This window comes from Delphinus delphis, chromosome X, assembly GCF_949987515.2.
Source record: "Delphinus delphis chromosome X, mDelDel1.2, whole genome shotgun sequence".
Classification (NCBI taxonomy): Eukaryota; Metazoa; Chordata; class Mammalia; order Artiodactyla; family Delphinidae; genus Delphinus; species Delphinus delphis.
The window spans coordinates 105,806,814-105,820,139 of record NC_082704.1 but is presented as its reverse complement, the minus strand read 5'-3'; the positions used below and the strand labels follow the sequence as shown (position 1 = coordinate 105,820,139).

At 39.2% G+C, this 13,326-nt stretch overlaps 1 protein-coding gene across 5 annotated transcripts in view; it reads left to right on the top strand.

Moving 5' to 3' along the window:
- ZFX (zinc finger protein X-linked) overlaps positions 1-13,326 on the top strand; it is a 65,225-nt gene that overhangs the window by 33,748 nt on the left and 18,151 nt on the right. For 4 of the 5 annotated variants that reach the window (XM_060002178.1, XM_060002179.1, XM_060002177.2 and 1 more), the window contains exons 2-3: positions 1,937-2,025; positions 4,768-5,337. In XM_060002178.1, the coding sequence (XP_059858161.1) occupies positions 1,965-2,025; positions 4,768-5,337 (631 nt within the window). In that variant the 5' untranslated portion in view covers positions 1,937-1,964. Of the gene's footprint in view, positions 1-1,936; positions 2,026-3,109; positions 3,154-4,767; positions 5,338-13,326 lie in introns of those variants that run through there. The other variant, XM_069540354.1, reaches the window with a different exon arrangement.

The window sequence follows — 13,326 nt, the reverse complement described above, 5'->3', positions numbered from 1 at the left end:
CATCAGCAAAAAATGATAAAAGTAAAAGAAAGATGCATCTAATAGAACCATTTAGGTTGAATTAGAAAGTGAGAAAGTAGAGATAAGGAAACCAGTGAGGGAGGAGGTTTATGTAATATTTGCAACATGAGTAAGCCCTGATCCCTGATGTGTGCTCTTTGAAGCAATGATTAGTACTAAGTAGTATATTATTTGATTGGGTTTTTTTGTTGTAAGTTTTTGGCTTAAGTAGAAAAGGAATCAGTAAGGTCATTGGGGTGGCTTGCAAAAAACTCAAGGTAGACTGTAGCTGGACCTCAGAAAGGTCTAGAACCAGGAGCTAAAAAGTTATTATTGGTAAGCCTCCCTTCCCTGCTCCCTCTCCTCTATTTCTCAGGGCATTCACTGGATTCTTCTTCTTCTTCTTCTTCTTATTTTTTTTTGCGGTATGCGGGGCTCTCACTGTTGTGGCCTCTCCCGTTGCGGAGCACAGGCTCCGGACGCGCAGGCTCAGCAGCCATGGCTCACGGGCCCAGCCGCTCCGCGGCATGTGGGATCTTCCCGGACCGGGGCAGGAACCCCTGTCCCCTGCATCGGCAGGCGGACTCTCAACCACTGCGCCACCAGGGAAGCCCTCTTTTTATTATTTACTTGTAAACTTTATCTCACTAGTCTAAGCTGAAGTTGGAAAATGGCCTTCCTCACCTCGTATGTTCCAGCCGCCAGGAGAGGAGAGGGGAGAGACAGAGACAGAGAAAGATAGACTGAGTGACCTTTGCTCATGGTTTCGATTCTCGGGGATAGGACTTTGATTTTATTGTGCTCAAAGATGAACTTATTTTTACCGTTTTATGACAATCAACTATGGCCAGGAGAGTATAAATACACTGCAGGAATTTACTTCTCTAGATTGGGGGATTAGTTTTTTGTATTTTTTTTTTGTGTGTGTGGCTTATTTATTTATTAAAAAAAATTTTTTTTTTTTTTGGCTGCACCGGGGCTTCGTTGCTGCGTACAGGCTTTCTCTAGTTGTGGCGAGTGGGGGCTACTCTTTGTTGCTGTGCGTGGACTTCTCATTGTAGTGGCTTCTCTTGTTGTGGAGCACGGGCTCTAGGTGCATGGGATTCAGTAGTTGTGGCATGCGGCCCCAGTAGTTGTGGCCCACGGGCTCTAGAGTGTAGGCTCAGTAGTTGTGGCACACGGGCTTAGTTGGTCTGCGGCATGTGGGATCTTCCTGGACCAGGACTTGAACCTGTGTCCCCTGCATTGGCAGGCAGATTCTTAACCACTGCGCCACCAGGGAAGCCCGATTGGGGGATTAGTTAAGAGGTCATTGTAAGTTAGGCAGAAATCCCAAAGGGTGTTTACTGTAATTATGCACTTCGAATCTTTAACCGTTGTTTAACGTATTGGTTGAAAAATAGCAAACTACATTAAATTCAGAGAAGTAATATGAAAATTGTGCAGGAATTTCCTCCCGATAAGCTACGGAGTATAAATTGAACCTTAATAAAGCCGGTTACCCTTGTGGGAGTGAGGAGTATACAGAGTGAGAGGAGACCAGAGTGCTGGGGTGCTGGAAATGTTCTCTGGCTTGATCTGGGTAGAGTAGTGATTACACAGATTTATGCATGTGTCAGAATGCATCAAGACGTTTGCAGTGTGTATGTATGTACGTATGTATGTATGATGTATGTAAGCAGTATCTCAAAAAGTCGAGGCAAAGCTGACTTATTTGATTTATCCACCTTTCCTTGTCATATAGATGCCCATGTATCATTATGTTTTTGGCAATTTAATTTTAACTTTTCCCTTTTATTTCAGATAGACACATTTTTGATAGATGTTCATCTGTCACATAATTTTTGGTGTTTCAGAAATGTAAATAGTATGATGACATTTTTTAATACATATATTAAAAAAAGTAATACTTGGTTTACTTTTTCGCCTAATTTAGGAGCTGTGACTGATGAGAATTAAAGGCCATGGATGAAGATGGACTTGAATTACAACCACAAGAGCCAAACTCATATTTTGATGCAACAGGTATAACTACTGGGGTTGTTCCACTTCCCACCTACCAGATTTGGAGTTGGTTGTCAAGTGGAAAAATTGCTAGACGCTGTCATTGATATTTACACTTAGGTATCTTGTTACCCTATCAAGCTTACAGATGTTAAAGTGAGTATATTATTATTCCCCTCCTTAAAATTTGGCTCCCTCATAACCAACACTCATATTCTTGTCAGTAACAGCAACATTATCAAAACCTTAGTGTTTACTTCAGTCCTGTTAAAGTTCTCCCTTCGAAAATATTCCTTGCTTACATCTCTTCATTCTACTTTCTTCCACATAGACCATTACCCAGCAGGTAAAGTATAAACCTAAGGCCCTCCATGTTCTGACCCCATCCTACTTTTAAAATCCTCTCTCTCGCAAGTTAGCAAAAGGAGTCTTACCTCACTCCCCAAACTGTACAAGGAGAATTAAATTTATGAAGTTCTAAAAATGGGAAAAAAGTATTCACAATTTTGGATTACTCATGGTTCCAGTTATATAACATAATGAAGTGATTATGCTAGGTTTTGTAATATAAAATGGTTTTGTATCACACTAATTAGCTACCCTTATAAATAAAACAATGAGTTTTCCATTGGACTTGAAATGACTGTATTGCATACTAAAGAAATAGCAATTAACTTTATCAGGAAATTAAATATTAACGATTTTTAATTTTAACTCTTCTTTAATCTCTAAGTCTATTGGGGGTTTATGTATTTTTCTTAACAATTTGGGATAGTCTTTTGACTCACATTTGGTAATTTCAGCTTGATAATGATAAATGCAAAGTTTTGATTCTTTCTTCTTTAGAACATGAAGTATAATTAATGTGCTTGAAAGAGAGGCTAAACTCTTTGGAGAAAAAAGCACACCATTTACTAGCTTAATGTTGCCACAAGCAAGCCTGGATCCTGGGCTAAGGGGTAGATTGAAGGGCTGTTGCATTTTAGCCCTGATTGTTAACACTTATGGTGTTTGTTTATCTTTGAGCAAGTCACTTAATCTGCCAGGGCCTCCATTTTCATGTGTCCTAATAATTATGAAACCTTTCATTACAGTTTTTCAGAACACTTCCCATATATTCCCATTTGATCATCACAGCAGTCCTGTGAGGTATGCATGGCAGATACTACTGTCCTCATTTCACTGATGAGGAAACCGAAACTCAGAGGTTAAATGACTTGCCCAAGGTCACAAAACTAATAAGTGTCCAAATCCTGCTCTCTGATTTAGATTTTTCTAACCAGTACTCTTGCCACTAAATACTTTCATCTTCATGTCTGCAAAATGGAGATTACAGTGATCTATTGCTTGGTGTTAATATTGAGAATATTGAAAACAGTATAAAGCATTTTGTAGAAGTTCTGTGGGAATTAAAGCAAGCACTCTCTATTATTTCTAGGTGTAAATAAAATGGATATTAACTGGCTTTAAGATTTCTTACATTTTTAAAGGTTCTTTGGCCCTTGTTGATTATTTGTGTTTGTTTAAAAAAAAAAAAAGCCATGTGTCTCTCTGAGGGCCTGGCCATTGACACAGAGTCATTGAGTTAGGCAGCTGCTTGGACTCAGCCTGGTCTGAGTCACATCCAGAAGCACTAATCGACTGAATAGCTTTTTAGGTAAGACTTTTATAAAATATTGTTTGCTTTTCTCTGGATCAGGAGCCAAGGTACCAGATTTGTTTTATTTTATCTTGCATTATGTTTTTGGCAAGGATATCTGATTTCGATTCTCATTTGTGGCATTTATTCAGAGTAGTATTTACTGAGCACCATAACCTGTGCAAACTGTGTGATCTTGGTGAAGTCATTTAATCTCACTGGGCTTCAATTGATTCATCCCTCTACCTTCACTTGTTAACTGCAGAGTGGACTAGAGTAGGGTTTCTTATGTTCTGAGGAAGTGCCAGGGGGATTGGCATATGGGGGGATGGGAGGAAGCTGAATGGAGGCGGACTACCCTGGTGAGGTTGGGGCAGGCCCCACTCCAACTAACCTCACCTTCCATTGCTCCAGAGCAACTGCACTTTTATGCATTTTATCTGTCTACAGAGGCTCCTTAACCAGTTGTCTTTCTCTTTAACTGTGGCCTTCTAGCCCTCTTTTTATTTATGGCCCGATTCTTTTTATATTCTAGATTTGGAGGATAGTTTCTGAATTTCCATAATCATAAATGGAGGGTATTGGTGGGATATTGTTCTAGAACAAAGGAGGAGAAAGGGGAAATGAAGGGAAGTAAAAGAAAACATGGGAGAGATGGACAGGAGAAAAAAATATGAGTTGAAAGAGAGATGGAGCAAGAAGGGAGAGAAGTGAAAAACATATAATGAAGGAAAATGGTATATTTGCCACCTGAAGTTGCTTTACTTATTAATTTTTATAATCATCCCTTAAGTACCTATGCATATGGGTTTAGTTTTAGTCAGCCTAGAATATTACTTTCATGAATATATTTTTGTGTGTGTGACTGCCTCATTTACTTTGTTTTTCTTTTATTTCCTTACCTGTTAATTGATTTGGGATGAGTATAAAAGTTCTTGTATTAAGAATTTCTATTTCTGATATGATTCAAAAATAGATTATCTCTATTTCTTTAATCTATCTTAATGTTTGAGACAACTGAGGAGCTAGTTTGTTTTCCTGGTAGAAATTAAGTAACATTTATATTAATTGAGGTAGTCATGCATGTCTACCTGAAATTTTTGATTTTAATTTTTTTTTTTAAGGAGCTGATGCTACACACATGGATGGTGATCAAATTGTTGTGGAAGTACAAGAAACTGTTTTTGTTTCAGATGTTGTGGATTCAGACATAACTGTGCATAACTTTGTTCCTGATGACCCAGACTCAGTTGTAATCCAAGATGTTATCGAGGACGTTGTTATAGAAGATGTTCAATGTCCAGATATCATGGAAGAAGCAGATGTATCTGAAACGGTCATCATTCCTGAGCAAGTGCTGGACTCAGATGTAACCGAAGAAGTTTCTTTAGCACATTGCACAGTCCCAGATGATGTTTTAGCTTCTGATATTACTTCAGCCTCAATGTCTATGCCAGAACACGTCTTGACGAGTGAATCCATACATGTGTCTGATGTTGGACATGTTGAACACATTGTTCATGATAGTGTCGTAGAGGCAGAGATCGTCACTGATCCTCTGACAGCTGACGTAGTGTCAGAAGAAGTATTGGTAGCAGATTGTGCCTCTGAAGCAGTCATAGATGCCAATGGGATTCCTGTGGACCAGCAAGATGATGACAAAAGCAACTGTGAGGACTACCTTATGATTTCTTGTAAGTCTTGGGGTACAGTGGTTGTCAAAGGTGTTTTTGAAGGCTGTCTAACTTATATCAGGGGTGAAATTTTCTTGACTTCTATAAAATTAAATCTCATGGACCTTCCTTCATTGTTGTTTCAGTTTGGAGCCTGTAAGATAACTCAAAATTAAGAAAAGTGGAATGGTACAGAGTAGAATCATTTCTCTGTAAGGACACAGTAGAAAGATGAGATTTCTTCAGTCTAGAGATCAGAGATTGAAAGGACTAGAACTGAACTTTGTGAAATCATGAAGGATGTGATTAGGCTGTTACCAGCCTTCATTAGAATTAGGAACCCTCTTGAAACTTAAAAGGAGTTCAACTTAGAGAAAAATATATACCCAAACTACGTATATTCTTGTATATGGATGTACAGTACTACTTATGTAATACTATGTACTATGTAAAATGCTCTTTATGTAACAGATAGCATGGAAAAGAGCTCTGGCATAGTATTTAAACAAATATTCCAAAACATGATTTTAAGTATGATGGACTCATACTAGGTTATTGAAGAAAAGTAAGGTGTTTTGGAACACACCTCTAACATCTGGGAGAACAGCTATGTCTTCTTACAATGTATTTCTTGGTACCACTTTCAGAGATCCTGAGGATACTAACCCTCAGTTGGATAGACCACAGTTCTGACCCAGTATGGAAATTCTGATTATGCCTTTAGGAACTAAACTTCAGACAAATAAAGACTCACAGGCTATTTGCTTATATAAATGCACGAGACCATTTGCTTTGCTTAAATACCTGTTATAAAACAGGAATTTAATATAAAATATTGGAGTCCACCAGCATTTTAGGAAATACCTTTTTTTTTTTTTTTGCGGTACGCGAGCCTCTCACTGTTGTGGCCTCTCCTGTTGCGGAGCACAAGGCTCCGGACGCGCAGGCTCAGCGGCCATGGCTCACGGACCCAGCCGCTCCGCGGCATGTGGGATCCTCCCGGACCGGGGCACGAACTCGTGTCCCGTGCATCGGCAGGCGGACCCTCAACCACTGCGCCACCAGGGCAGCCCAGGAAATACCTTTTAAAAGTTCTTAAGATTTTGGAAATCAGAGAGTTCTTCGTGTAAAGAGGAGGAAAATGCCTTCATTCAACACGTGTTTACTGTGCCCCTACTATGTGTCAGACATTTTTGTAGATAGTACAAATATGGATATGTGCTAAATAAAAATTACACAGGGCTTCCCTGGTGGCGCAGTGGTTGAGAGTCCGCCTGCCGATGCAGGGGACATGGGTTCGTGCCCCGGTCCGGAAAGGTCCCACATGCCGCCGAGCGGCTGGGCCCGTGAGCCATGGCCGCTGAGCCTGCGCGTCCGGAGCCTGTGCTCCGCAATGGGAGAGGCCACAACAGTGAGAGGCCCGCGTAACGCAAAAAAAAATAAAATAAAATAAAAATAAAAAAAAACTTACACAAACCATTGTCCTTGGAGAGCTTACAGTCTACAGTGGGAGAGAAAGATAGGTTACACTGTGATGCAGAGGTGTGACTAAATTGCTGTGGAGATAGAATGGAGTTGCTGACCTTTGAACTCAAGGATGAGTTCCTAGTTTTGCAGGATGAAGAAGGACATGGATAGGAGGGAGCCATTCTAGGCAAATGGTATATAGTATGTCAAAAAGGTCTTGGCTTCTGTTGGGAATAATGGGAACTTTAGGATGTACTCGTATCTTTGTGCACTTTCTGTTTATTTACTTAAAATAAATTTCTAGAAATAATATTGCTGGATCAGAGGGTATACATATTTATAAGTCTGGTTATATTTGCCTCGGTATTTTGCCTAATATAATTCCTTCCACCAAGTTTATGAGAACGTCCCTTTCCCTACACTCTGACCAACATAGGGTATTGTTTTCCATTTTAACTTTTGCCACTCTGACAAGGAAAAATGTAATATCCTGTTTCAAGTTTGAATTTATTTTAGGAAGGTAATCCTGGTAGTAGAAGTTGGAATGGTTCCTACATGAGAGAAGTTGGAATGGTTCCTACATGAGATAAAGAAGATCCTAAGTACCTTCATAGTAATGGGAGTAGAGCAGGGGAGCTGGGTTTAAGAGAGATTAGGAAGTAAAATGAATGCGATTTGGTGATAGATAGAATAGAGGTAAGGATCTGAGGGAGAAAGAATTCAAGGAGGACACTAAGGTTTCTGCCATGGGAGATTGGGTGCCTGGTTATGCCGTTACCTGGGAGGAGGAATAGATTTGGTGGAAAGAAAATGTTTCAGGACCTGTTAAAAGTTTAGGTTGCTTGCTGGGGACAATCTGGTGGATGTTTTCTGTAGGCAGTTGAAAATATGAATTTGGTGATTTTGAGAGAGTTTGTGACTAGAGGAAGAAATTTGGGACAACGGAATATAGGTAGTACCCTATGTGGAAATGGGTGGTGGTCCCCAGAGAGTGCTTGTCAAATAAGAGTGTCAAGTATGGATCCTTTGGGCATTTAAGAAGTAGGCAGAGAAGAGCCTATGAAAGTCAGGAGGTTTTAGGAAGAGGAAGAGGAGAAAAATCTTTAGAATGTTTTTAACACTGTCAAAGATAAGCAGAATTTCTAAGAGTGTTAGTTACTGAGGAGGGAGTGGGCTTTTTCGTTAGGCAGTTAGGAGGTCATTGATACCTTTTTTTTTTGAATTATCCTTTTTGTTTTATTTTTGTGGGAAGGCAACTTTATTTTTTTAATTTTTAAATTTTTTATTATTATAACTATTGGGTGTAATATAGGCTCAAGGATGTATTGTACAACATGGGGAATATAGCCAGTATTTTGTAATAACTATAAATGGAAAGTAACCTTAAAAATTGTATAAAAAGTTATTGGTATCTTAATTAGAATAGTTTCAATAAAGCATGGGCCAGTGGAGAAGAGACAGAGGAGATAAGCTGTAATGGATTGAGAAGTTGGTGGAAGTGGTGGAGTAGGTGAAGCAGTTTGTATAAATTGCCGTTTTGGTCAGTGAAGGGACAGAAGAAGCAAGAGTACAGCTTTTGATGGTTGGTTGGATGGTGGAAGTGTGTTGAGCATATATGTAGGTTTACAGGTGCAGGACACAAACAGTTGAACAGAGACTGAAGATATAAGAAGGGCTAACAGTTGGAGCAGGTTCCAGAGCAGAGGAACGGAGTAGGGTCCAGGGCAGTGGTGGAAGGCTGGTAGGTGAGTCCTAGAGAGAAAGAGTCCCCTTCTCTGAGACAGGAAGGCAGTTAAGGATCAGGAAAATTGGAGAGCCTGGGCCTGGGACAGTAAGTTTAAAAGGAGTGTTTGAATGTTGGGAGCTATTTTCTCTGTGTAGCAAATTCACCTGTTAATATAGAAGGACTTGCAGAGGTTGGGTGGGAGTTGAAGGGTAGTGGCAAAGGGTTGAAAAGCCTATGTCGTATGGGGATGGGCCAGGGCAGGAAGCTAAGAATTTACAGATGGCTGAACGAACTGCAGGGGCCAGCTGAGATTGGGAGACCTAAGTTTGTATGTAAGATGCACTATTTAAATGAAAATGCTATTTTTAAATATAACTACTGGATTTTCTATCCCACGACTAGGCAACCCGGGGGCAAGGCTGGAGAAAGGAGGGAATTGGGTTCATTGTGCTTTATGAGGGGAGGAGGATCTGGTGAAATACTTGAGAAAGCACTCTCTGTTCTTGACTTCTCTTTCCCTTTTCTGTCCTTTCTGTCTTAAACTTGTTAGCTAAGGAGTAAAGTTCATGGCATTAGTTCGACCGTCAGCTGCATACTGTCTTTTACCTTTATTACTCTTTTAGGAAGTCAACCCTCCAAGAAAGTCATCCAAAAAACCAGACGTTTCGTTAGTAATGGTTGACATAGTGTAGTGGATTCTTGTATTAGAGCTCAGACTTACAAAATTTTTATTAAAAATTTTATTTAAGTCATCTTTTTTTTTAGGCCCTGGGTTTGTGCTAATTGATATAGATTTTAATGTGCCTGAAAAAGTAAATACAGATAGACACAAACTGCTCTTGTACTGTATTTTAGTATATTTTATATATGTACGTAAAATATGTATTTTAGGGCTTCCCTGGTGGCGCAGTGGTTGAGAGTCCGCCTGCCGATGCAGGGGGCACGGGTTCGTGCCCCGGTCTGGGAAGATCCCACATGCCACGGAGCGGCTGGGCCCGTGAGCCATGGCCGCTGAGCCTGCGCGTCCGGAGCCTGTGCTCCACAACGGGAGAGGCCACAACAGTGAGAGGCCCACGTACCGCAAAAAAAAAAAAAAAAAAAAGATGATAAAGTAGCAAGTAGTAGTGTCATGGGTAGTGTACATTGGCACAAACATTCTTTGTCACAGTATAGCTGCCTTTGAGGTCAGGATGACCTCTTCATCTAGTCTTTGCTCTCTAGATGTTGTGATCGCTTCTAAATTGATTGTATGTTTCTTGAGGACAGGAACTGTCTATTGCATCTTAGCTACTTGTGTATATTCCCCATCAAATCCTTTGGCATATTAGATGTGAAATATTTGTTGAATAAATGAATGCTATAGCTGAAAGTCTGTGGACATCATGCCTCATCCAAGGTATTAATGGCACATTTCTTCCCTACCAGTAGCTGTGGCTGTTACTTGGTTCTGGTCGGGCTAGATATGGTGGCACTGCTTTATGGTACTTAGGAGTTTTCTGGCTCTCTGAAAGGTGGGGTGTTTGAATCGTCCACTTGTTACTCAAATTGTTTCTTAGTTCTCCATGAATCTGAGACAGCTGCCAGGCATCCCTAATTTCTTTGCAGTGGTCTTCACCCTCCTACAGTTTCACTCTGCAGCTGCATAGTCAAGATGCTATTTTGTGAAACATCAGTTTGTACAATAGGGAAAGTTGGAGAAGATCTGGTGATGATGAGTCAGGCACTGCCTTATAACAGCTGCAGGAAACAAAATATTCTTCGGGTGCCTCTGATATTAATATGATCAAGGAAATGTCACTCTAGGTCTTGTTGACATCTCTCATGTCTTTTAATTAGGACAGTTAGGTAGGAAATGAATGGAAGTTAGGTGTTCCTTTCTAATCCTAGATTCAATTTAAGTTTTGAAATAAACTTTTTTTTTTGGTAATAGCTTTTCATACACATACCATACTGTTCACCCGTTTAAAGTGTGCAATTCAGTGGTTTTTGGTATATTCATAAACTTGTGCAATCATCCTCACGATCAATTTTAGAAATTTTTTCATCTCCCCAAGGAGAAACCCCATATCCTTTAACTATCACTCATATTATCCCTCTCCATCCTCTCCAACTCTGAGCAAGCCCTAATCTACTTTCTGTATTTGCCCACTCTGGACATTTCATATCAGTGATATCCTATAATATGTGGTCCTTTGTGTCTGGCTTCTTTCATCTAGCATAATGTTTTCAACATTCGTCTATGTTGTAGCATGTATCAGTACTTCATTCCTTTTTATTACTGAATAATATTTCCATTGTATGGGTATACATTTTAGTCTGTTCATCAGTTAATAAACTTTTGGGTTGTTTCCACTTCTTGGCTGTTAGGACTTCAATCAACATTTGTGTACAAGTTAGGACTTCAGTCAACATTTGTGTACAAGTTTTTGTTGGATATATGTTTTCATCTCTTTTGAGTATATATGTGGGAGTGGAATTGCTGGGTCATGTGGTAATTCTATGTTTAACCTTTTGAGGAACTGCCAGACTGTTTTCTAAAGCAGCTGCACCATTTTACATTCCCACTAGCAGTGAATGAAGATTCCATTTTCTCCACATCCTCTCCAGTACTTGTTAATGCTTTTTGGTGATAGCCATCCTAGTGGATATGAAGTGTGGTATCCTCTTGTGGTTTTGATATACATTCCCCTGATGGTTAATGATGTTGAGCGTCTTTTCACGTGCTTATTGGCCGTTTGTATGTATTCTTTGGAGAAATGTCTGTTCAGATCTTTTGCCTTTTTTTAAAAAAAAATAAATTTATTTATTTATTTGGCTTTGTTGGGTCTTCGTTGCTGTGCGCGGGCTTTCTCTAGTTGCGATGAGTGAGGGCTACTCTTCGTTGCGGTGTGCGGGCTTCTCCTTGCGGTGGCTTCTCTTGTTGCAGAGCACAGGCTCCAGGCACGCAGGCTCAGTAGTTGTGGTGCACGGGCTTAGTTGCTCCGCGGCATGTGGGATCTTCCCCGACCAGGGCTCGAACCCGTGTCCCCTGCATTGGCAGGTGGATTCTTAACCACTGTGCCACCAGGGACGCCCATTTTGCCCATTTTTAAATTGGGTTATTTGTCTTTTTTTACTGAGTTGAAAGAATTTTTAATGTATTCTAGATTCAAATCCCTTATATGTGATTTGCAAATATTTTCTCCTGTTCTGTTGGTTGTCTTCACTTTTTTGATAGCGTCCTTTGATGTACAAGTTTTAAGTTTTGATGAAATCCAGTTTATCTAAACAGGCATACCTTGGAGATATTGCGGGTTTGATTCCAAACCACTATAGTAAAGCAAATATCGCACTAAAGTGAGTCACATGAATTTTTTTGGTTTCCCAGTTATGTTAACACTATAGTGTAGTTTGTTACATGTGCTTTAGGTCTTAAAAAAATGTACATATCTTAATTAAAAATATTTTATTGCTAAAAAACGCTGATCAGCGGCCATGGCTCACGGGCCTAGCCGTTCCGCGGCATGTGGGATCTTCCCGGACCGGGGCATGAACCCGTGTCCCCTGCATCGGCAGGCGGACTCTCAACCACTGCGCCACCAGGGAAGCCCGAATTGCTGTACTCTTAATTCTATTCCATTGATCTATATGTCTATCCTTATACTGTTTTCATGTTATCAGAAATGGGTAGTGAATTTGTAAAATTTACTACCCTGAATATTAAAGTCTGAATTTTAAAGGCCAGGCAAAAATCCATAAGTGAGTTTTTAAAGGTTTAGCAAAATTAACAAGTTATGGCAACATAGTGTGTACTTACGGAAAACCAGCATACTTGGGTATGTGTGCTTACTGTTGATAGTAACACCAAAGAAAACAACTAATATGCCTCTGGAGTATGGGGCTTCTCCTGCCAAAGCCCGATCACTTGGCAGAGAGTCTCTGCTCTAATGTAAACCTTTATGGTGCTTCATTTCTAATACACATTTTAATAAAATATGTGCTTTCAGTTATTTTAAGCAGTTTTAAAGAAGACAAACATTAACAAAAATTATAGCAAATAATTTAATCTTGGAACCTTTAAACTAGTTGGGTTAAGTGAAAGTTTATCAACATTTTTAACATGTTTATTGTAAACTTGGAAATTTTACTTGGTGCAGACCATAACTTTAATAAAACTTTTTGATGACAGTGAGTGTGGGGTAATAACATAGCTGTGTTCTCTCCATTTAGTTGTTTTTATATTCTAAGGTCAAAGACCTTTTCACTTAGATAAGATTGTATTCAAAACACCATGTTCTGCAGTATGCAACTGCTTTTATAAAAGCTGAATGTTGATATATCATTAGATTGGTTAGTTCTTAACTAATGCTTATTGAACTATTTTGGTGTAGTAGCATATGTATATATATATATATGTATATATATGTGTATATATATATATATATATATATATATATATAAAATTTAAGTCCATTTGAATTAATATTTCAAGAAAGAGTTCAGGTACTAATGTGTGCAAAATGCTCTCAGACTCATCAGACCCATCTTCTAATGGCCCTTGAGTCAGTGGGCATTTCCATCAGAAGATATAATTAAGTTTGTTTGGTGAGGTTTGTTTTTAATAAAGTTCTCTTTTTGGGGAAAAATGTTTAGGATTGTGTTTATGGTTTGATTATTATCAAGTCAATATGGACAGTTTTAAAAGAATTTTAAAACTTAAGCTTTTTTATCCCAAGAATTATTTAGCTGGAGATTTGTAACAAGTTGGTAACAATAAAAATAGGTAATAGTAAACCTTCAATAAATAATATCTTTGTGCCAGGACTTACTATATAATT